This window comes from Urocitellus parryii, chromosome 6, assembly GCF_045843805.1.
Source record: "Urocitellus parryii isolate mUroPar1 chromosome 6, mUroPar1.hap1, whole genome shotgun sequence".
Classification (NCBI taxonomy): domain Eukaryota; kingdom Metazoa; phylum Chordata; class Mammalia; order Rodentia; family Sciuridae; genus Urocitellus; species Urocitellus parryii.
In genome coordinates, this window is record NC_135536.1 from 193,813,373 (window position 1) to 193,836,948 (window position 23,576).

General features: G+C 57.7%; 1 protein-coding gene across 3 annotated transcripts in view; it reads left to right on the top strand.

Annotated features, from left to right (window-relative positions):
* Sulf2 (sulfatase 2) overlaps positions 1-23,576 on the top strand; it is a 78,923-nt gene that overhangs the window by 16,540 nt on the left and 38,807 nt on the right. For all 3 annotated transcript variants that reach the window (XM_077799487.1, XM_026390962.2, XM_026390961.2), the window contains exons 2-3: positions 3,075-3,331; positions 14,019-14,258. In XM_077799487.1, the coding sequence (XP_077655613.1) occupies positions 3,157-3,331; positions 14,019-14,258 (415 nt within the window). In that variant the 5' untranslated portion in view covers positions 3,075-3,156. The remainder of the gene's footprint in view (positions 1-3,074; positions 3,332-14,018; positions 14,259-23,576) is intronic.

Consider the following 23,576-nt stretch of genomic DNA (forward strand, 5'->3'; position numbering starts at 1 on the left):
AGCTGGGGGGTCTGGGGGGAGCTGGCGCCGGGCAGTCGGGGGACCGGTGCAGACTCCCTGTGGGCGCTGGTGGGGCCGTGAGGAGCCTCGTTTTCTGGTGAAATGGGGACAGTAGCACCTGTAGCGGGGGTCCTGGACCTAGGGAGGCTGCAGGGTGGCCACGCGGCCTGGTGACACTATGCTGACCCTCCCTGTGCCGTCCAGCCTCTGCAGCGAGGGACGGGTCTCATCCTTCACACCCAGTTTGCTGATGAGGAAACTGAGGCACAGAGGTGTTGAGTTCCTAGCCAGAGTCCCCAGCAGGGCACATGCTCTCCGCCATCATACGAGGTGGCACAGAACAGGCCCCCACAGACCGTCCTGCAGGGCTCGGCTGGCAGAGACCCGGCTTTCAGCAGGTGAGGAGGCTGAGGCCGGAGTTCGTCCCCCCACCAGGAACCCTGGCTCAGGTCGGATTCTGCCGTCCAAGTCCCCAGCTCTGCGTGTCAGGACGGAGCAGGTGGCCGTTACAGGAGGGCAAAGTGCCCAGCCCTGGACCCTGCCTGGGGCCGTCCCGAGAGAGCCCTGCCCGGGGACCCAGAGTGGCTGGCTGGAGGGTGGTGGGGCAGGGTGACCGTGACCGGCCCCTGAGCCTCAGAGGCCCAGCTCCTGGGTGGCCCTGCCCAGCTCAGCAGCCACCGCAGCTGCAGAACCCACAGGACTCCAGCAGAATCGTGGCAGGCACTACACAGGGGCCGGGGCCGGGGACCACCACAGACCATCTCTGCCCTCATGGGGCTGCCCCTCCGGGGGGTGATTGAGGGAAATAAATGGATGATAAATACAGAGAGAGCCTGGGACAGGGCACCGCCTTAGACGGGCCTGTCCAAGGAGCTGACATGAGTCTCTTATCTTGGCAGAGGAGACTGAGTCCGTCATGCAAACCCTACGAAACCCTTAACAGTTCTATGAAAGCGGGGAGTGCAAAGGCCCTGGGGTGGAAATGAGAAGCCGGTGTGCTAGAGAGCAGCACGGGTGGGGAGACGTTCCCCAGGCCCTGCAGGGAGTTCACTTTTATTCTGTAAGCCATGGGGGGGGGGGCTTGGGCAGGTAGACACAGGAGGGTTCTTGTAGGTGAAAAGCACCTTCAACTTGCACAGCCTGGGAGCACATGCCCCTTCGATTTGGGGCCCTGTGGCTCTCACCCCAGTCCAGTCACTGTAGGAGGATCCCTTGCTGCCCTGGGGGTGTATGCAGGACGGGCGGGGGCTGGTGGTGGGGAGACCCCCCAGCCGTATCGCAGTCCCCAGGAGAGGGTGCAGGCAGAATCCTGGAGCCTTGCGGGGTGCCCAAGCTGGGGTTCTGGGTGGTGGCCAGGCTCTCCCCATGGACAGGAGGGACAGACAGTCTCCTTCAAGGTCACGCCCCGTGGTGCAGGTGCTTGGTGTCTTCCCAGCGCACACCCCTATTCCCTCTAATAAGTGAGACCTTGGTCCATATCTGGTGGGAGTAACACGCCCGTATTCCCTCTAATAAGTGAGACCCTGGTCCTTATCTGGATGGGAGTAACACACCCGTATTCCCTCTAATAAGTGAGACCCTGGTCCTTATCTGGATGGGAGTAACACACCCGTATTCCCTCTAATAAGTGAGACCCTGGTCCGTATCTGGTGGGAGTAACACGCCCGTATTCCCTCTAGTAAGTGAGACCCTGGTCCGTATCTGGATGGGAGTAACACGCCCGTATTCCCTCTAATAAGTGAGACCCTGGTCCATATCTGGATGGGAGTAACACGCCCGTATTCCCTCTAATAAGTGAGACCCTGGTCCGTATCTGGTGGGAGTAACACGCCCGTATTCCCTCTAGTAAGTGAGACCCTGGTCCTTATCTGGATGGGAGTAACACACCCGTATTCCCTCTAATAAGTGAGACCCTGGTCCGTATCTGGTGGGAGTAACACGCCCGTATTCCCTCTAGTAAGTGAGACCCTGGTCCGTATCTGGATGGGAGTAACACGCCCGTATTCCCTCTAATAAGTGAGACCCTGGTCCATATCTGGATGGGAGTAACACGCCCGTATTCCCTCTAGTAAGTGAGACCCTGGCCCGTATCTGGATGGGAGTAACACGCCCGTATTCCCTCTAGTAAGTGAGACCCTGGTCCGTATCTGGATGGGAGTAACACGCCCGTATTCCCTCTAATAAGTGAGACCCTGGCCCGTATCTGGATGGGAGTAACACGCCCGTATTCCCTCTAGTAAGTGAGACCCTGGTCCGTATCTGGATGGGAGTAACACGCCCGTATTCCCTCTAATAAGTGAGACCCTGGTCTGTATCTGGTGGGAGTAACACGCCCGTATTCCCTCTAATAAGTGAGACCCTGGTCCATATCTGGATGGGAGTAACACGCCTGTATTCCCTCTAGTAAGTGAGACCCTGGTCCGTATCTGGATGGGACCTGAAGGATCATTTACCCAAGAAGGAAGAAGAAAACTGTGAGCCAAAGAGGCCAGAGACCGCGCAGCCCAGACTGCTGCCCCCCCCAGCTCTGCTGTGACCATGACCTGGGGTCAAGGGGAGAGGTCACGGTGGGAGGTCAAAGTTCACTCCTCCCTCGGCAGCCCCCCAGCTCCCCTTTCCTGTTGTCACCCGGCCACTTCACCCTGAGGCCCCTGTGCCCACCTGGAGGTGCCGGGGTCGGGCCCGCGGATGGGTTCTTGATGGCCGCTCACCTGCTGGCTGGGGGGACTGAGGGGAGAGGCGGGTCTGGGACAGGGACACCAGCTGCATAGCTCTAGGTAGCCTGGTGCCCATCCTGTCCAGCCCCGTGGAGCCCCCTGCAGCCTGCACCTGGTGGTCCTCTCCCTGTGCCGGGCAGAGGCCCTTCTCTGTGCCAGGTCTGTGGGTTGAATCAGAGGAGCTGGCTGTCCACCTTGGGCCAGGGCTGTCCCCACACAGCCCAGTGGCCCCTAGTCCAGGGGGGCCCACGGGCTCTGCTCCAGGACAGCGGCCCATGCCAACCCGCCCAGGCCACCAGGCAGAGGACAGCAGCACCGGGTGGCACGGGGCTGACCCGGTTCCTGCCTCCTCCCCAGGTCGTGAGTGAAGAGGGAGCAGAACCCGTCCGCAGAGCACGTCAGCCTCGCCCGCCCCGGGAGGGTCGCAGGGCCCTCTGAGATGGCCCCGCCCCGCCTGCTGCTCTGCCTGCTGTCCGCCACCGTCCTGCCGCTCCTGGACGGCAGCGCCGCCTTCCTGTCCCCCCACCGCCTGAAGGGCCGGTTCCAGAGGGACCGCAGGAACATCCGCCCCAACATCATCCTGGTGCTGACCGACGACCAGGACGTGGAGCTGGGTAAGCTGCAGGCGCCCCAGGGAGGCGCCCGGGGTCCTCGCGCGGCGGGGAGCTGGGTCACGTCCAAGTGCGTTCACCCCGCGTCGGGGAGCAGCGCCCGGCAGAGCCTCGGGTCGGGTCCGCTCCGCAGAGCCGCTCCTGGGGGCCTGCGCAGGCCAGGACCAGGGCCTCCTCCCCACCTCGTTCCCCACCCGATCCACCTGGGCTGCGTCCACGGCCACCACAGACGGTCCCCACTGCTCCCTCTCCCAGGCAAGGTCCCCGCCAGGCTTCTGCACCCGAGCTGAGCCCTTCTTTATTTGTCTGAGGAAGAAATTCCAGAAATGAGGCCCCCAAGAGCTGGCCTCAGCCGGGGTCACCCAGACCTGTGTTCCCCGGGGCCAGACTCCGCCTTCGGGTCTCACTGACCTCTGCCCTCTCCCCCTGGAGTCCACTGTCCCTGTGGGTGTCCTTTCTCAGGGCAAACCCGCTGTCCAGCCCACCCCTATCCTCAGGTCCACTCACAGATGCGGCCCCGTCCATCAGAAGTATGGAAGGGGGTTGGCTTCGTACTGAGTACACACAGACCTGGACGTTGTTTCCAAACGGTACAGCCTAGCAACTGGTGACCCAGCGGTGACACTGAGTCAGGCATCCGAAGTGATCTAGGTTATACGCAAACACCAGGCCATTTTACAGACAGCCCTGGACCTTTCAGGGGTTTTGGTACCAAGGAGGGAGCTGGAACCCATCCCCCACCCCAGACGAAAGGTCAGCTGTGAAATGCGGCCACAGATGCAAATAAGATGCAAATGAGAAATGTCATTCCACGTTTTCTAAGAGCCACATTTTTTTAAAAAGTGAAAGGATACTGTTGAGCCCAGTGGGTGGCGCACGCCTTTAATCCCAGCTGCTCTGGAGGCTGAGGCAGGTGGATCACAAATTGGAGGCCAGCCTGGGCACTTAGCAAGACCCTCTCTCAAAATAAAAATAGGCTAAGGATGTAGCTCAGGGCCCCTACGACAAATCAATGAAGATAACAGTGAAGTTAACAACGTTCTGTTTAACTCAGTGTACCCTGACTACTGTCACTTCCACAGGCAGCGAATATGAAAAATCAGGACACATTTTGCATCCTTTAAGCTGGTTTTGATGATGTATGTATGTTTTACACCCAGAGTGTCTCAGCACAGCCACTTTCAGGTGCTCATAGTTGCAGTGGCTTGAGGCCACTGCACTGGTCAGTGCTGGCCTTATCATTCCCTGCTCATCTTCAGCACCACTCTGTGTTGTGAAAATCTGGGGCATGTGTTCCAGCCAGTGGGAACAGCATGTGCAAAGGCCCCGAGGCAGGACCAGGAAGGCAGAGGTGGCTGAGCCTGGAAAAGGGGGGTGAAACATGAAGAGAGACTGCGGTGCGATCCTGGGAAGGACTGCCCGTCGAGTGGTCACTGGCCAGGTGAGGGCCAAGCCCTTACCTCTGGTCACCATCAAACGTCACAGCATAGTGTTTGCCAGGTAAACCTTCACAAGCCAAATCAGTCTTTTAGCTGCCAAAGAAATTCTCAGGGTAAAACTCAGCGGCTCCCTGGTCCGTATGAGGGTCAAGTGTGGGCATTTCTCAGGAGCTTCTCTGTGCAAGAGGAACTGGCAGGAGGCAGCAGTCAGGACCCGAGCTTGTGCTGCCCGCTGGACACAGACGCTGCCCGGCTCCGGCAGCGGTCAGAAGGAGCTGCTGCTGGTGATCAGGGCATCTGGGGGCCAGGGCCACGAGGCGGGGTCCAGCAGAATTTGGCGCAGAGGACTTGCGGGCACACCTGGACCTCAGGGCCCCTGGTCCCCCTTCGCGTGGCCCTTGGGGCTGTTCTGAAGGGACGTTGGGGACTTTGAGAGGCCCTGGAGGTCCGTTCTCTCACCCAGCACATACTCGGCGGCCTCTGCCCTGCGCAGCCCACTGTGCCAGGGCTGGGGACTGGGCAGTGTCACTGCAGGACAGGGAGGGCTCTGGGGCGGGAGTGGAGGGCAGGAGCCGCCTGGCCAGGCCGCCGAGGCCTGGTGGACACGGGGAGGGCTGGTGAGTTGGTCTCAGTGAAAGGGACAGCCACGGAGGACGAGGACCTCACCGTGTGCCCCAAGATCCCTGGGGCCTTACAGAGGAATGAGATTCCAGGAGCAGAATCTGTCCAGGAAGCTGGGCAGCGAATGGGCAGGTGACCCTGGGCCCAGAGGGGACAGAGGCAATGGCTGGTGAGACCTGGTCCGTCTCAGTGTGAGCTTGGGAGATAGAGGCAGGGACGATCGGAGGTGAGGAAAGAGAAGAGTCGAGGAGGACGATGTGGGGGTGGGAGCCGACAGGTGAGTGACTGAGCAGCCAGCCAAGCCGACTCGCGCCAGGATCCAATTTGGATCTTGCATCTGCGACTCTTAATAAAACCATCGGAACAAGCCAACCTGAGGACAGGATCTGTGGGTGCATGGGGAGGGTAAGAAGGAGAACTAACTCAACCATGGCTGACTCAAGGTACAGATCCGCTCTGTCCATTTTGCCCATGGAGAAACAGAGAAGTTAAGCCCCTCATCCAAGGTTGAGTCTGAAGCCCTGCTCTGCTCAACCAGATCCCTGGGACGGGTAGTGAGTTGCTTCCAGATCTGGGGCATGTTGGTGAGATAGCTGCACACACGAGTGAGCGTTGCTGAAGGCTGAATCCTTGGTCGCGTGTTCTGTGGCGTGTCTGTCCCCTCCAGCGACATGGACGGCACAGCCCTGTGCCTCCCAGCCTTCCCCGTCACGGGCAAGCCAGGCCTCCTCCACGGCAGACCTGGCTTGGGAACCAGGCTGAGCTTTCGGGAGGTGAGGGGTGGGGAGGTGGCAGCCGGCCGATGGCTTTTTATAAGCCTGAGACAGAACGGGATCAATAATGCATGTCCCCAACAGCCGCCCATTATCTCACAGTCGGCACAACTGCCGCGCCGAGGGGGGTCCTGAAAAATTCATCACCTGCTATTTTCTGCTCACCCATGCGGCAGCTCTGCCGGGCCACTTCTCCACAGAGACGGGCCCAGGCTTCCTTCCAGCCCCGGGGCGCAGAAGAGCCGTCCACCCTAATTAGGGTCCGGCCGAGAGGCCAGCAAGAAAAGACTGGGAGAGAAGGCCCCCGTCCCCATCTTTGATTGAAGGCTGGGGGGGCCACCTGGCGTCCCCGGGCCTGGCGGGTGTGCATCTTCACCTGAGCTGTGCCTCGGAGGTGTCACGTGCCCGGGAGCTGGCTCCAGGGGCGTAGGAATTAGTAAGGGACCCAAATCATCCGTCTGTTTTTCAGGGCATTTGGGAAGAGCCGTGTTTCCAGGGTCGCCCTGGGGACCATGGGCTGGTGGCCGTCCTCCCCTGGGAGAGTCCAGGGCAGCAGCCACCGTGTTGCTTCGTGGGGGCCTCCAGTCAGGGAGGCCCGGAACCAGGGCCTTTGCTGGGTTCACTGGTTTAATTCGGCCAAGACCAAACCCAGGGGCCCAGGCCAGGCGGGCGCGGCTCAGCAGACCCGCGGTCCTTACGCAGAGCGGCCCCCCTCCTGCATCCAGTCCTGCCCTGGAGATCCTCTCCACCTGGACTTGGTTTTTGAAGCTGGAATATTACTGTGAAGGAGCTCCCTGAGGCTGGTAGACCCCAATCAGGCCCCCCAAAGCCGGGTGAAGCATGGAGAGAAGCTTGAAGCACCTCTGAAGGACTCTCTGCCTTTTCAGAACATCTCGAAGCACTCCCAGCGTTGGGCGAGGCTGGGCACTGTCTAGCTAGATGGCTGGGCTCCATCACCACTCCACCACTGGCTGTGCGGCTTTGGGAAAGTTACTTGACTTCTCTGTGCCCTGGCTCCCCCGGGTGTAAAATGGAGATGCCGTCTGCGTGCTGTGCCCTGGTGGCTGAGCCCAGGCAGGCTGTGCCTGTGTGGTGGCTGGCTCACATTCCAACTCCAAAGCCGTCCTCCGTCGGTGCCTCCTGGGCCGGAGCCCGGTGCTGCTTGTCCATGACCCTGCTAGGTTTAGGAGTCATTCCCAGCGCGAGTCTCTTGTGGCACCACGTGGCAGGTCACCATGGGCTCCTCCCAGCCCACCCTGGGGTGAGCCTGCCGCTTGGGCACGGGTGCACACGGCCAGGTATGTGAGCCAGGCACGTGATGTCCCCGGGCTTGAGTGATACCTGTCAATCAGGTCGACTGTGGCTGCTTCCTCTGCCGATGCTGCGTGTGCTGGGGACAGAGTCACGCATCATGGGTGCGAAGAACAGCCGAGTGGAGGGTCGGAGGAGCTGCCAAGGAGCCGTGGAGAGGAGATGCCATTGGATGTAAAGTCACATGAGTCACAACCCTATATCAGGGACTTAGCAGAGCTGAGCCAGTTTAGAAAGGGCATTTATTTGACTCATGGGAATAAAGAGTCTGAGTCTACTTTGAGCTTCAGGTGTGGTTGGATCCAGCAGCACTATCCTGGGTGCCATTTGCCTCTCCGTCTCCCGGATCTCTGTTTTCCTGCAAGTCGGCTTCCTTTTCAGGCCTGCCCACCACAGGGCACTCCTGACCATTGCAAGACCCAGGTGGCACTCTAGCAAGCCATTCCCTGTGCTGAGGGAGCTTTTCCCACAAGTGCAACGAAGTCCCCAGATTGAGTCTCTCGGGCCTGGATTCCTGGGACATCTGGTCAACCATGAACCACACGGCAGGCTGGGACCAGTGGTGGGGCAGCCGGATCACCCTGCAGCCCGGGAACCACGCGGAGTGGAGCGGACAGGCGCGGTTCTGCACAGGAGAACCCAGAGCCAGCGCCAGAAGGGGAGAGGGGCTGGGGTGGAGTCGAGTCAGGGAGACCCCCTTCCTGCCCGCATATGGCGTCTGCAGCGGGGCTCAACCCAGGCCAGACTGGTTCATCCATCAGGGTGTGCAGGTGCCCACTGTGTGTCAGAGGGGACCCAGCAGCACGCGGAGTGACAAAATCTCTGCTTGTTTACATCCTGGTGCCAAAGCCAATGAACAAGACACATAAATACAGAGCCCATGGGACAGTGGAAAGTGGCGAGGATAAACCAAGGAGAGGGATGTGGCTTCATACAGGGTGGCCTCCTTGAGAAGGGACATCCGAGCAAAGAAGGTATGAACACCAGCCAAAGGGATCCCTGGGAAGAGGTTCCAGGCAGAGGGAACAGGATGTGCAAAGGCCCTGGGGCAGGAACTTTCCCACAGGTTAGCAGAGCTGCAGAGAGGCCAGGTGGAGTGTGAGCCAGTGGGGGACAGGAGGAGAAGGTTGGGGGACGAAGGGGCAGTGTTCGGGTCCGTCAGGCAGGGCATGAGCCTTGAACCAAGGGGAGGACTTGGGCTTTCTGGGTGAGATGGAAGGCACCGGTTCTCTGCACATTAGCAGAGGAGGACGTAGCCTGACTACTCTGACCCTCTGGCTACTCCATGAAGAATGGATAAGAAGGGCATCCATTAAGGAGGCTGCTGCGAAGGTCCAGGTGCAAGGTGAACCCAGCAGGGAGTCTGCTGGCCAGGTCCAGGCACAAGACGGTCAGACCACAGAGAGGAAGACGGACACCGCCGTCCCACAGGACGAGACGTGCTGGCGGGTGTGACAGCGGGAGAGAGGACCAAGAGTCATTTCAGGGTGTGGACTGGAGACTGCGAGGGTGGACCCCCCCTACAGAGCTGGGGAGCCGCGGGAGGCGCTGAGCTCGGGCGAGAGGTCGCAGGGGCCTGTGAGGAGCAGCCTGTCACCAGGGGGGACCGTCTTGGCGTGGGGACGAGGGAGCCGTGTGCAGCCCTGTGGTCTGGCCTTCATGGGGTCGGAGGCCCTGGCCAGCCTCAGGGGGGAAACAGGCTTTAGAAAGAAAGGTGTGGGGTTCGGCAGCCCCTGTGCCCCCACGTCCCCCACCTGGGAGTCTGCAGCGCCCTGTGGCCCGCCCCCAGATCGCCATGACTTGCAGCCACCTCTTGACGTTCCTGCGGCCACTCGACTCAGGAAGCAGAGCGTGTGGCCACAGGTGAGCTGAGGAGGAGGCCGGCCGCCTGTGCCTCTCGGAGCTCATTCCTGCAGGACTGTTTGTTTTTCAGTCCAGGAACACTTGGGGAATCTCTTGGATTCTGGAAGCAACTTTGGCAGCACAGGAAAGAAAATGTAAGTGTAGCTGCTCACACAGCAGGGAGCGGCCTCCTGCTGACATGGAAGGGTCTGGGGCTGGCCGCGCAGCGTGGGCCTGGAGACTCCAAGGTTCTCAGAGACTCGGGCCCTCGCCTTTCTGCTCCTTCACCTTGGAATTTGGCTTCCATCTTCAAGGTCTCCTTGTTCTTCAGAATGGCTTCTGGGGCTCCAGCTATCACAACTGCATTCCAGGCCACAGACAGGAGAAAGCAGAAAGGCAACGAGACTGGGCCTTTGCGTTCAAGGAGCCCTGGCCTCATCCCGTGCAGCAGCCACAGCTGATTACCGAGCTGCGTGATCTCGCCAAGGAGCCCGGGCGCACAGGCTGGATCAAGGAGGGTCTGACCGTGTTCTGCGAGAGGGTGAATAAATGTGGGGCAGCACTGGGGACGCGCAGGGCCCTGAAGCTGCTTCTCCACACCTGCAGACCAGGGGACCTGGGGATGGGCCACTGACAGCTGTCACCAGGAGGCCACAGGAGCCTGGCCATGCTTTCCCCCAGCCCTGAAAAGTAAAGATGGGGCCGGAGGAGGAGGAGGGCGCAGGTGTGACGGCATCAACTGCACTGGAAGTGAAGAGCGAGGGCCGGCACCGCTGCAGCACCTGGCGAGGTGTGTCCTGTCACTGGTGACCCCTGAGCCATGAGGAGCTGGTCACAGGCAAACCTGGGCAGGGACACTGAGTTCAAGAGTCCTGTGGCAGACACAGCCCTGCCGGGGATCTGGAGATGGGTGGCAGGACCTAGGGAGTGAAGGGAGGAGAGTGGCAGAGACGGGGCAGAGGGGACGTGGGGACATCACGTGGCCCTGGCCGGCCTGGTGAGAGGGTCTGGATTTCCGTGCAGGGATGATGGAAAGTCACCAAGATGCTCCAGTGGGTGGCAAACCCCAGGGTCCTGGTCACCGCTGGCCTCCACCACTTTCCCAAGGAGGCCCCGCCACCGGACACCAATTGTTTACCTGTAGTTTCAAGAAAACAGACCTCCGCGTCGTCTCGGTGGTCATCCATCAAAACCGGCACCTCCCCTGCCACCGGGTTTGGGCCACCGGGGTCTGTCTCACGGGGAGCGCCCACACCGGCTCCCCGCGCTCCAGGCCTCAAACGTGAAGCAGACATGAACCCTCCCAGCAGCGGCAGACGGGGTGTGCCCGGCGCCTGCTCTGACCCAGGCCTTTAGAAAAGGGCTGCGGCCCTGAGGCCAGTGCCTGCGCAGCCCCTGTGAGCCCTGGGGCCCAACTCAGGCAGCTGCCTCAGCTTTGCCTGGGCCGCCCCCTGCAGGACCGAGGTCGTGGGCAGGCCAGCTTACTGTGCTGTGCGTCAACATGTGGAACTTGCACGTTAGACCCATGATCTCACAGCTACTGGGAATCGAAGGGGCTTTTTTAACATCACTTTAAAGAAAAAGAGCGAATAACAGCGTAGCTGGTACGTGGGAGCCCCCCAGGCCGTCAGGAGCCGGGGGGCATTGAGCGTCCCCGGAGACCGGAGACCGGCTTCTGGCAGGGTGTGGTCTGGGGCTGGATTTAAGTCCCATGGGTGGGGGAGGGGCCCAGGCCGTCTGTCACAGAGAGAGGTGTCAGGGTGACCTCACCCCTGGCCCAGCGAGTGGGAAGGCTCAGTCACGGAAAGAAGCCGGTCTGTTTTTCTCTGCGTGTCCCCAGGTTTGTGTTGGACAGAGTCCGTTGGGGCTGGAGGCCCGGCCACGGGTGAGACATGAAGAACTGGCCTTTTGAGTTCTTGTGGCAGGTCTCTCCCTGCCACCCGCTGGCCATCCGCGTGGGGATTAGATCATGTGTGTGTGGCAGATGTGGCCTTGTGGTGGCTGAGGCACTTTGAGTAAAGCAGATGACGTCCCCGGGCGAGGCCCAGCACGGGGCACTTCTCAGGTGCAGAGACCAGGGTCCCTCGGGCACTGCTGAATGTGCCTTCATCCGGGTGACAGGCCCCTCTCTCCGCAGGGCTGGCTCGGGCAGGGGGAGTGTGGGAGAGGGAACAGCCTGCCAGGCACGAAGGGGACGGAAGCCAGTGGACCAGGGTTCCGGGTCCACTAAAATAACCAGCAGGTCCACCGTGTGGGGCCCCACCAGGGTGCACCCCAGTGCCACCTCCCTGGGGCCCTCAGTGGGGCCTCCCCAGCATCTCCGCAGGAGGGTCTGGTGGGTGGTGGGACATCTTCTGTCCCCATGTGGTCTCCGGGGGGTGAGAGGCCGAGCGCCCGCTGCCAGCCGCTGCATCCTTTTTCCTGAGGTCGTGAACCAGGTGCCCCAAACCCGTGCACCCAAGAAATAGCCACTGAGTAGCCACTGAGCTCCCAGCACTCTCCAGCTGGGGGCAGAGCTGTGGAACAGCCCATGACCCTGGCTCTGATGTTCGAGCTCTTTCCAGGCAACAAACAAGGTGAACAGATTAATCTGGGAAAGTAGGGCACTTGACTGTAAGGGAAGAAGTTCTGTCCCGGGGCCACAGGTCCTCCCAGGGACCCAAGGGGCCCCAGCTGTGACTGAGGGCCACTAGGAGTCACCCCCGCCCAGGGGCAGGGAGTGTGGCTTCACCAGGCTCCTGTAACCAGCTGATGCTGCTCAGCACAAGCAAATGAAGCCTCCCGGCTGGGGTAGGGCAGAGCCCTGGGCCTCGCCAACCTCAGCCCCACTTCAGGCTGCTGAGTAGCACCAGGGGCTCAGGTGGCCCTCCGGAAGTCCCCTCCTCCAGCCCCTGCAGCCAGAGGCTCCACACCTAGAGCAGACCCTATAATTGCCCACCAGTCAGAGCTGGAGGGCACCAACAGCTTGAGACCTGAATGATGGGCTTGGCCAACTGAAGCCGAGTCTTAGAAAGAGAAGCCTGGACAGAGGTGACGGCCAGTGCAAAGATCCTGGGGCAGGATGGAGCCTGCAGCACTTAAGAAATGTCCAGGTGGCCAATGTCGGCAAAGCAAGGTGAACAAGAGGGGGTCAGGGAAAGAGGAAGGCAAGTGGGGTCACAAGGGGTCTTCCAGGCCCTAGGAGGGGATCTGGGCCATCTGAGTGCAGTGGCAAGCCACCGGAGGGTTGGCAGGCCGAGCTCTGGAGAGCAGCGATATTATCTGTTGGCCTGGGGAGGCCTGGCTCTGTGCCTTCCCCATCTGGCAGAGAGACCGGGCAAAGAGGCCTAAATCGCCTCCCCACTCGAGCCCTGAGGGCGGCCTCACACCTCTTGTCCCATCTCTAAGGAGGTGCTGGGTTCACGCTCTCTCTAGGGCCCGAGGCTCCAAGCCATAGACCCTGCTGGCTCCAATGCTGTCCTAAGGAATGGCCGAGGCGGGGGTAGTCCTCCCGGCTCAGAGCCTGCCCTGTGTCTGTGACTTTGACTTCTGTCTCCTACGCGGACGCCTGGGTTGGACTTGGCACCCCCCTGGGGGGGCCAGATCAGCTCACCTCCAGGCCTGGGACTTTTTCCAAATGAGATCACACAGATTCCAGGAGTTAGGCTTGACCTGGGGTCACCGTTCAACCCACCATAGACCTAAGAGCTACAGGGGTGGCCATAGGAGGAGAAAAGGGATTTGTGCGGACTGTTCCCTCCAGGTCTGCTCAGTGGGTGTAGCCATAGCGTCCCCTCATCATGCAGCTGTTGAGCACCTGCTGTGTCCCCCGACGGTGGCTGTGCTGGGGACCCAGCCATGGGCAGAGCAATGGCTTTTGCCCACGTTCATCCCCTTCCTTCCTAAGTACCTGACTCTGCGTCCAGCCTCGTGGGGAAACGGGAGTAGGCACGGGGCATCCACTGCCCAGGGTATGTGATGGGTCCTGGCAGCACGTGCTCTGGATGAGCGCTCGAGGACAGAGGCTGCGGCTCCAGAGGAGGTGCAGCCGGACAGATGGGTTAGATCTGGGCAGAGAAGGAGGGTGAGTTCCAAGTGGACCAAGGAGGAGTCAGCACCACTACTGCTGAGCATTTTGGCGGAGACATACTCAGGGAGTTTGGCCAAGGGTTGGCAGGACCGGATTTCAATAAGTGTGAACAATTCTTGGGGAAATTCCAAGCCAAGCAAAATACCATCTTTCCCCTGTTTACATGGTGGTTGCTTTCAAAAAAATAGAGTCAGTATATACCAATACCCTGAAAAACAGCCACCAAAAAAAAAAAAAAAAAAAGCTCCTATGTAAAACATTGCGATTCTGAGATCTTTTAAAACAGGTTTCCACTTAGCCGACGTGAACGTCTAGTAGGTCTGGGGACAGAGACTTTGGTTTGCTTGTTCATTTGCAGTCCTGGGGGTGAACCCCGGGCCTTGCATGGGTGAGCAAGCTCCACCACTGAGCTACACCCCCCCCAACTTTTTATTTTGAGGCAGGGTCTTGCTAAGCTGCCCACGCTGGCGGGGCCCCTGGGGTCCTCCTGCCTCAGCCTCCAGAGTAGCTGGGATCACAGGTGCGCCCAGCTGGACCCAGGATATTCCCCCCTGCCCCTGTGGATTCCCTGTGGTGCCCTTGGAGCATGGGGCGGGGTGGCAGTCCCCCCAGCGGTCTCTCTGTGCCCTCTGCAGGCTCCATGCAGGTGATGAACAAGACGCGGCGCCTCATGGAGCAGGGCGGCGCGCACTTCGTCAACGCCTTCGTGACGACGCCCATGTGCTGCCCATCGCGCTCCTCCATCCTCACGGGCAAGTACGTGCACAACCACAACACCTACACCAACAACGAGAACTGCTCCTCGCCCTCCTGGCAGGCGCAGCACGAGGGCCGCACCTTCGCCGTGTACCTCAACAGCACGGGCTACCGGACAGGTGAGCGCGGGTCGCCCGGGTCGCACACCCAACCGCTTTCCTTCCATTTCAAAGTTGTGCGCTTATTTCTGTGTGTAGAAATCAGAAACGTGCAGACCTGTCATAGTAGGGATATAAAGGGACCTTTTCAAAAAAGTTGAGTTCTTAAAAAAAAAAACAAACCCGGCTGCAGACAGAGCTCAGTTGGTGGAGTGGACACCTCGCATGCACAAGGCCCTGGGGCCGGGAAAAACATCAGTTTAAAATATTGAATTCCAGGGAGACCACAGAGTCCCAGGCCCGAGTTTGTTTTCTGGTAACTTTTTAAAGCCATGGGGTGGGGGAACGGCTTGACACGGGGAGATTTGCAGAGATGCAGGATCTGGGGCTCTGCATGGGGGCCACCCGGATGGCTCAGGTTCCCCTGGTGCTGGGCCTTTCATCCACAGCTACCCAGGGAGGGTCCCCCTTTCGGCAGGGCAGAGTGCCCCCGGCCACCACCAGGATCCTGTTTATCTTGCTGGAGGGACTGTGAGTTCCAGAGGCGCCTCTGCTGGGCGGCTGCCGAGATAGGGGTGTTCTTAAGCACAGCCGCTCACTCCAGCCCCCTTGCAAAATCCTCCAAACTCAATCAATTTCACTCGCTTTAAAAAATAAATAAATACGCCCCACCATGGGCCAAGGGCCAAGGCAGCTGTGAAACCAGATGTTGTGGCCCAAGTGTTGCAACCCGGGAGAGCTGCATCCAAGTGGCTAGAGGTTGGTTTGGGTGGGAGGGACCGGAGGGAAGGACAGCCTGAGGTGGGGCAGCGTCTTCTGATCCACAGTGTGGGCTGGCGGGCACTGGAGCAGCCAGGAAGCCGGGGTCGTTTCCTGCACGCTCAGCCCGCCACCAGAATCACCTAGAAAGTGGGGCAGCTGCAGAACCAGGAAGGCCAGCTCCCTCCTCCGGCCGTGCATCCTGGGTGCCGGTGTGTGAGCAGAACCCCTTTGGTTTCTGGGTCTCTGCAGAAGGCTGTGCATGGCCAAGGTCACCTGGGCTACCCCTTCAGATAATGAGGGGCCTGGCCTTGCTGGTGGAGGCAGGTAGGTGGGCCACCGCAAGGCCTCAGGCCCTGAGGAAAGGAGGCATCTGCCACTCAGGTCCACAAATTATAGCTATTTCTGTGCAGAGTCACTGAACTGCAAATATTTTTACATTTGAATTTTTAGCTAAAATCTTCTGATTAAAAAAAAAATGTTGGCAAAACTCAGTGTTTTAAAAATGCATGCCGTGAGCCAAGGAAAACGGGGACAGGTGTGGCCCACGGCCCCCTTTCATGACCCCTGGCTGCACAAGGCAGGTGAGACCGTTAGCTTTGTGGATGCCAAAAGAACAGTAAAGACCCTGAAAGTGTTCTCTGAGCCCCTCACGTGCGGACCAGGACAGCCGCAGCCCAGAGTCACAACGTGAGGTGCTTGTGCTGCGATCAGGATGGGACCAGGGGCGTGGGAAGCCGGGTGGTGCAGGCGCGGGATCTGACCCATGGAAAGGAAGCTCGCTTTTCTCATGGCATTTGGGGGCTGATGCCAGGGGGAGCCAAAGGCTAGGGGTCGCTAAAGGCTAGGGGTCAAAATCACCCAGGTGACCCTGAACATTCCTTAAAGCTGATGCTGCAAACTTCATCCTTGAACTTACACGAATCACCAAGAATCTGCCTCCCAGAGGACTGACTGGGCCCAGGTGTACTTTGTGGGTACCTGTGTGGTCCTGGGAATGGGACCCAGGGGGCTCTACCACTGAGCCTCACCCCTGGCCCTTTTTATTTTTTTATTTTGAAACAGGGTATCTCACTAAGTTGCTGAGCCTGGTCTTGAACTTGTGATCCTCTGCCTCAGCCTCCCAAGTCTCTGGGATTACAGGTGTGCGCCCCTGCACCTGGCTACCCAGCTCTACCTAATTATTATATCCTCAGTGAAGACAGGAACATGTCAAATATGAATAATAGCCACCCACATAGAACAATGGGAATTTTCAATGGCAGTGTTACAAAGTATTCATTTTATTTAGAATGTCCCCGTGTATAGGGGGCATTCTATAGATGTTAGAACTTAGAACCCTGAAAACCCCTGTTCACTTTGATCGGGTGTGCTCCTGATTACTAATAAGCAAGGGCTTCCTGTATATTTTTCCTCTTTACCCTGGCACTAGGAAGCTCAGATTTGAGTTTTATGTTGCTGTTTAAGGTAGAAACATTTTAACTGCATGATACTAAGTTACACTGTTGATCGAGAAAATGACAAGAACAAATTGTAACGAATTCAGAATCCCTTCAATGTGATTCATGGTACACATTCAGATTTTAATCCCCAAGGACAGAAGGTCAATTGTCCCTGCAGGGTCTTGATTCATATTAAACTGTACATCTCTGCGGGTGCCTAGGGATTGATTGAGTGGGATTTAAGATGATATCTCAATGTAGAATCCTTGCTGCTCTGGGGGACCCAGCTTGGTCTATAGGTCCAAGACTCAGATTCCTTCCTTCCCATTGGTAAGAAGCCAGTCACATGGGCACATGTGGCTGCAAAAGGCATCTGGGAAACACAGTCCTCATTCTGGGTGAAACTTCATTTACTTTGAGAGAAAAAATAAAATGGATACTGAGGGAAAATGAAGTCTGAACCATAGTCATGTTGTTGATGGACCTTTATTTTATTTGCTTATTTGTATGTGGTACTGGGAATCGAACCCGGTGCCTCACACGTACGAGGCAAATGCTCTATCACTGAGCTACAACTCCAGCCCCTAGGTGTTTTATTTTAAGAAATGAAACAACAAGACTTTGAAAATAACTTTGTTATATCTTATAATACAGAGGCTGGGCTCTAATTATAACTAATGGGATTTTTTTTGGGGGGGAGGGTTGTACTGGGGATTGAACTCAGGGGTACCTAACCACTGAGCCACATCCCCAGCCCTTTTTTGTATTTTATCTAGAGACGGGGTCTCACTGAATTTCTTAGTGCCTCACCATTGCTGAGGCTGGCTTTGAACACCCAATCCTCCTGCCTCAGCCTCCCAAGCTACTGGGATTACAGGCGTGCACCATGGTGCCCAGCCTTATTTTTTTATTTTGGGAAAGGGCACTAAGTTGCTTAGGACCTTGATAAGTTGCTGTAGCTGGTCTCAAACTTATGATCCTCCTGCCTCAGCCTCCCCAGTTCCTGGGATTGCGGGTGTGTACCACCACACCCTGGGATGGTTGTTTAAGGAAATGAGTTGGTGAAGTGTCTATTGGGAGGAGTGTAATTAGTCCAACAAATTTAAATGGTAGCACAGTGACATCCTTTCCTCCGTCTTCCGTTTTTACAGTGGATTCAAAGAAGGTCACCTTTGCCAGAGTATTTGAGGGTCTGATCCGTCTTTCCTGGGGCTTCTCTTAATCCTTTGACATTTGAATTTTCCCCAGTGGAGAGCTTATTACCTCATCACCCCTCTCAATAGTCTCCTCTTCACTTATCTCCCAGGCCAGATTATTATTTGTCAGTGGATTTACCTGTGTTTCAAGCTGTCCTCCGGCATCACTTTAATTAATTTCACAAAACCCTGCATCTTTTAAAAGATGAGCAATTTCATCTTGCAATCATCTTGCTTCATGTTTCCCGTGTTTGCGGTAGAGATTGACACGGGATGAAGTGAGGGATGCTAAGTTTAAGCAGGATAAATATCAATTTGTTAATGGATCTTTCTGGATGTGGCTTCCTGTAACTTCAGTGACTTGAATCTTGGAAGGATAAATGACATCCTCCGGTTTTACAGAATGTATGTAGTCACCCCTCATCACATTTCAGCAGGTGACCACCTGCTGCCCTGACTGTACTCATGGGTAGGTCCTCAAATCGAGGTCCTGCAGGATTCTCAGGGTGTGGATACCTCCCTGTTCTTTACAGAGTGGTTGAGAGCAGGCATTTGGCTCCAGTTCAGGTCTGAACTCTGCCACTTCAGGCTCTACAAACTTGGATGCGTTATTTAGCTTCCACGTCTCGGTTACCTCAATCACAGATGATGTTACTTGGCTCAGAGGGTTTTGTGAATTCTTAAGACAGTGACTGGCATGTGGTAAGCACTTGAGAAGTGTCGTGGTGACAGTGACGATTCACACAAGTACCCCAGCATCACACAGACTGCCTCGGCCGTGTTTCGTAAATGTCACAATAATTGCACATGGGGAACGAAACGTGGCAACGAGCCCCACCTCTACCGACCAGTAAATCGCTTCAGATCAAGCGACAGAAACCTCAACTGCGACTGTTGGGACAAGCTATGGGATTTTTCTTTTCTTTTCTTTCTCCCTCAACTAAAGAGATTTGGGTGCTTCAGGCAGAATCTGGACCCGAGGTTCAGCGCGTGGTGATCTGGGCTGGGGATGTTACTTGGTGGTAGAGCACGTGCACAGCATGCCTGAGGCCCTCTGTGCAATCCCCTGCATGGCAGAAAAAGGGAAAAAGAAGTGTCGTGACTTCATAGTAAGGCCCAAGGCCTTCCTTGCAAAGCTCTTGGCCGGTGTGTCCAGGAGGAGCCTAGGTCTGGAGACAGTGGCTGGCTCCCGCCCCGGGCCCCTTCCATCACATCCTGCAGGAGCAAGACGCGGCTTTCCCCAGATTGCAGAAGTCGTGAGATTCTGATTGGACCAGCTCCAGTCACGTGCCAGCCTCTGAGCCAATCACCGTGGAGAGCGCCTGGGAGAGCGCATTAGCTGAGCTGCCCGTCCCCGGCTCAGCCCGCGGAGCCGGTTCGCCCCGGGCCCGGGATCCCTGAGCCGAGGGAAGGATGAGGAGGACGGGCCTGCTGGGCTGCCAGTCTCAGGCTGGAGGAAAAGCTCATTTTCTGGTACTTTCTGGCCAATAGGCCAGAGAACCCAGTTACCCCTCCTGGGGGGCGCCGCATTACCATGTGAGCCGGCAGCTCCCAGGTGGTTTCCCCATCCCGGCTTCTGTGGCCAGTGCTGACCTCGGCCCCTCCCCCATGTGTTCTAGAATGTTCCTGGGGAGCCAGGGGAGCACATCCCTCATTACAAGCCTGGGCTTTGCCAGTTGGAGCCTGTTTTCAGATTTGGCCCTGAGCACCCAATTATTTTCACTCTTCTCCTCCCACAGAGCTGGAGTGGGGGGAGGTCAGCTGAGGACCTGGACTTGGCCAGCAGCCATGGTGGCCACCTCACTGCACCCTGACACCTGCCCCCGCAGGATGTTGGGACATTGGTGAAGCTGATGCACCAGCCACCCCCCTACACACACACACACACACACACACAAACACACACACACACACACAGGGCACCGGGCATCTACTGCACCTGAAGGCAGGCGCGTGTGACTCGTTTGCTGTGCTGGCTTCAGAGTGTGAGAGCTCGGGTGTCTTCCTCTGCTGCTTCTGTGACACTGTCCTCACACCGCCTCTGTACCTCCCGCCCCCTTGTGTCTCCTATTTGCTTTCTTTCCCTTCAGAGCCCTTGACCCCACCTGAACACATTTGTGGATTTGTTTATTGTCCGTTCTCCCATGATAAATGACGTCTTGACACCTCCCATGCTCCCTACCCGGGTTCCCCCTGGCTCTTCCCAGAACTGATTTTATATTCTACCTATTCATTTTTTTGACTGTTTTGATTTTAAAATTCTGGCTCTGTGGAAGGAGAGACTGTGTCCGTTTCCGCCTGTGCTCCTGTGCCCAGGAGAGTGCTGGCCTGTAGTAGGTGCTCAGTAAGCCTTTGTAGGGCGGGTGGAGGCGTGCGCATGCTCCTGGTGGGGCCGGCAGCCCCTGCCCCGTCTGTCCTGTGCTCCTTTCTCCTCTCTGTTTCTCTCCACCCCCACTCCCCCCCTCAGCCTTCCTCCTTTCTCTTCGGCCCTTCTGCACACACACAGAAGAGAGGACTGAACCGTCCCTGGGCGCCCGGTGCAGCTGCCTCTGTGCTCACAATGACGGCCTTCTCTTTGCTTGGCTCCTCTCCGGCCTTTGTGCCCTGCACACTTCCTTCCCCTCAAGTGCACACAGTGCCCACCCCGCACACACGGCTCTCTTCTTCCTTCTGTCCAGCTGCCCTGTCTGCCACTGCCTCCCCTCCAGCCTGTTGATGTGAGGGCAGAGCTCCCCATCTGCCCAAGGAGCCCATGCTCCTCAGGCAGCGGGGGGCCTCCCAGGACCCCAGCCTCCCCCTACCCCGTGGCCATCTGGTCTCAGCTGGGGTCCCACAGCCCTCGCAGGGCCCAGGCTGGCCCGGGGCATCCTCAGGAGACCCAGGTTGGCCATGTTTCCTACACACATCTTCCTCCTAAGCGTCTTGAAACTCTGGCGACCGTGCCCTCCTCAGACCCCCAGGTCTCTAAGCAAGCGAGGCAGCAGCAGGAGTCCAGAGAACTCAGCTCGGCCTGGGGCTGCCTTGCAAGCTTGGCTGAGACCCACCCTGTCTGGGCCTCAGTGTCCTCTGTACCCCAGTGGTGCCCACAAACCTGGTGGGAGGAAGAGGAAGTAGCCTCTGGGAAAGGGAAGCGGCCGTGAGCCTCCGCCTTCCAAACCGGGCTGTGAGGCTGGGGCGAGGTTCTGTCTGAGTCCAGCCAACGTCCTCTTGTCCACTGTGGCTTTCCTGGGGCTACAGAAACAAAGTGCCACCAACTGAAGTCTCAAAGCAAAAGTCATTCCTTCCCCCACAGCTTGGGAAGCCAGAGGGCAGAGTCGAGTGTCCCCAGGCCTCGCTGGCTCTGGGGAGAATCTGATCCTGACTCCTCCAGCCCCTGGTGGCCCAGGTGTCCTTGGCTTGTGGCTGCTTCACTGCAGACCTTGCCTCTGCTTCCCATGGCCCTCTCCTCTCCCTGTCTCCTCCTCTTCATGTGGCCATTTCAGTGGGTGTCCGAATTTCCGTTTTCTCATAGGGACCCCGGCCACTGCCTTAGTGCCCACCCTAATCCTGCATGGTTACAAAGGCCATGGTTCAAATAGGTCACTCTGCAGGTCCCTGGGCTGAGGACTTGTTCATGTATTTGGTGGGGGATGCAGCTCAGGCCAGCGCAGCTGGTTCTGACCCACGCCAACCTTCACTGAGGCCTCGGAGCCTTGGTGTTGAGCTGGAGCTGACCCTGCAGGCCAGCAGCTGCTCAGGGCTGGGTCAAGGCCCAGTTTCAGTCCTCGGTGTGGCCACCCAGCCGCCAGCTCCACACACTCTGTTCCCTTCCCACTGTTGGTCTCCTCAGGACCCTGCTTCTCTGGGCACTAGAATGGCTGTGGAGGCCAAAGTGAAGGACAGGTGGTGGGTGGACACACCGACCGACCCTTCTGCCAGGCCTCCAGAGGCCCTGCGAGGGGTCCGGAGGGCACATGACCTTCCACTGTGGCTCCCGGGGACTCGAAGAGTTAGACTAGAGCCCCGCGACCCAGCTCGACTGCTGGCCACAGGGAGCTACTTAACTTTAATTAAAATGAAATCAAATTAAAATTTCAATTTCCCAGGCACAGAAGGCACGTTCAAGTGTTCAGTAGACGTGGGGACCATGCTAGATGGCGCAGACAGGAGCTTCTGTCACTGTAGAAAGGTCTGTGGGGGAGCCCAAGAGCCTAATTCGAGCAGAATCTCTTTTGGCTGGGATGTGCCCTCCTACGTCTCTGAGAATATAACGACATCAACATGATAAAGATGCTTCTGGGGCCCTCACTGCGCTCCAGGCTGTGTGCCAAGCCTGACTCACACAGCCCGCCGGCGGATCTGTTCCCCTTCACCCTGATCTGCCCTCCCTCGCCTTCCCAAGCCATCCTGCGACTGGGGGCAGGGGTAGCACCCAGGGACCCCATCAGGCCACCCCGTGTTGTCCAGCGCACACAGCAGACCTTCTCTGATCCATCACCAGGGATGCAGGGAGGTGCAGGGAAGTGCAGGGAGGCAGGAGCAGCCCAGGGATGCAGCGAGGCACAGGGAGGCAGGAGCAGCCCAGGCGGGAAACGCCCGGCCCGCCAGGAAGGGCTGGGCTCTGCCTTGTCTGTGCCCAGCTCGGATGCCAACAGGGCAGGGGGGGCTAGATTTCATAGGTGGAGGATTAACTCTGCTTTTTGAAAACTAATAGCTGAAAGCGCCGGGCAGGCTGCGGCAGGCACCTGGGGATGGATTAAATCGCGGGTCACCAAAGGCGCTCACCTGCAGGTTCTCAGGCGGCACAGCGCCCCCTAGGAGTTGGCATCAGTGAAGGCGGCTCTGGCCGAGACAAGGCCGGGGGCGTGGGGGTGGGGGCGTCCCCAGGGCAGGGACCAAGGACTTGGATGCCTGCTTGGCACAGTGAGCCCATTTGGTCCCCAAATTGCCCAGCATCCCACGTGGCTTCTGAATTTCCTCCCAGATTATTCATCAAGTGGGGTTTTTGTTTACTGTTACCTGAGTCTATTCTGTATACAAATACTGAGAGTTTTCGCGGTTTTAATATATCCTGGATTTCCCAGGGATTGTTATGCGGTAAGAAAATGGAGGGAATATCATAAGTGAATGCGGAAGTTTCCAAGAGTCCTTATTTCTGGAAATCCCATCCCTAATGGCAGTGGCACCCAAAGCATCTGAATTGCAAATGCCGCCCACCCGCCCACCCACCAGATTTGTAGCTGTCACCCTCCCAGGGAACTGTGTCAAGGTGCAGGCATCTGGCTGCTGCAGCATCTCCTTGATGGATGTGCTCCAGAAATTTCATGTTGAAATCTCCCTTTATTAAAAATTGCTTTCCCTTTATTTTTCTTGTGGATTGTGGTCAGAGCCTTATGTCGATGGTTTGGAAATGATGCGCACAGGTCGCTTTTGTCACCTATAAATTTCCTTTCAGGAAAACGAGGGAGCCTTATAAAATGCTTGTCATAGACGTGGGACAGCGTTTGAGAAGGCTCTGGGCTGGGGATATAGCTCAGTTGGTAGAGTGTTTGCCTCCCATACACAAGGCCCTGGGTTCAATCCCCAGCACCACAAAAAAAGAGAAGGCTCTGGAAGGATCAGGTTAGTGTCAGATTCCTCCAGAGCGGTAATTACACACCCTCTGATTGACAGTGCCTCGGGCCTTGTTCTGGAGGGCTCCTGTGTTCCCCCACCTCCTGCATCCTGTCCTTCTGGACAAAGCCACACATCAAAGGGGACAAAGGAGATGTTAAGACACAGCGAGGCCAGCATAAACCTGTGGCCGAGCTGGGGAGCCCTCCCTGCCCGGCTAATTGAGTTCACAGGAAATGAATGTCTGGGCCCTGCCCTCATTTGCTGGAGCTGCGTGACCCTCACAGGGAGTGGTGGAGAGCTAAGGCCAGCATTTAATTAGAGGCCCGTGCGCCCCACCCTCCAGGGCA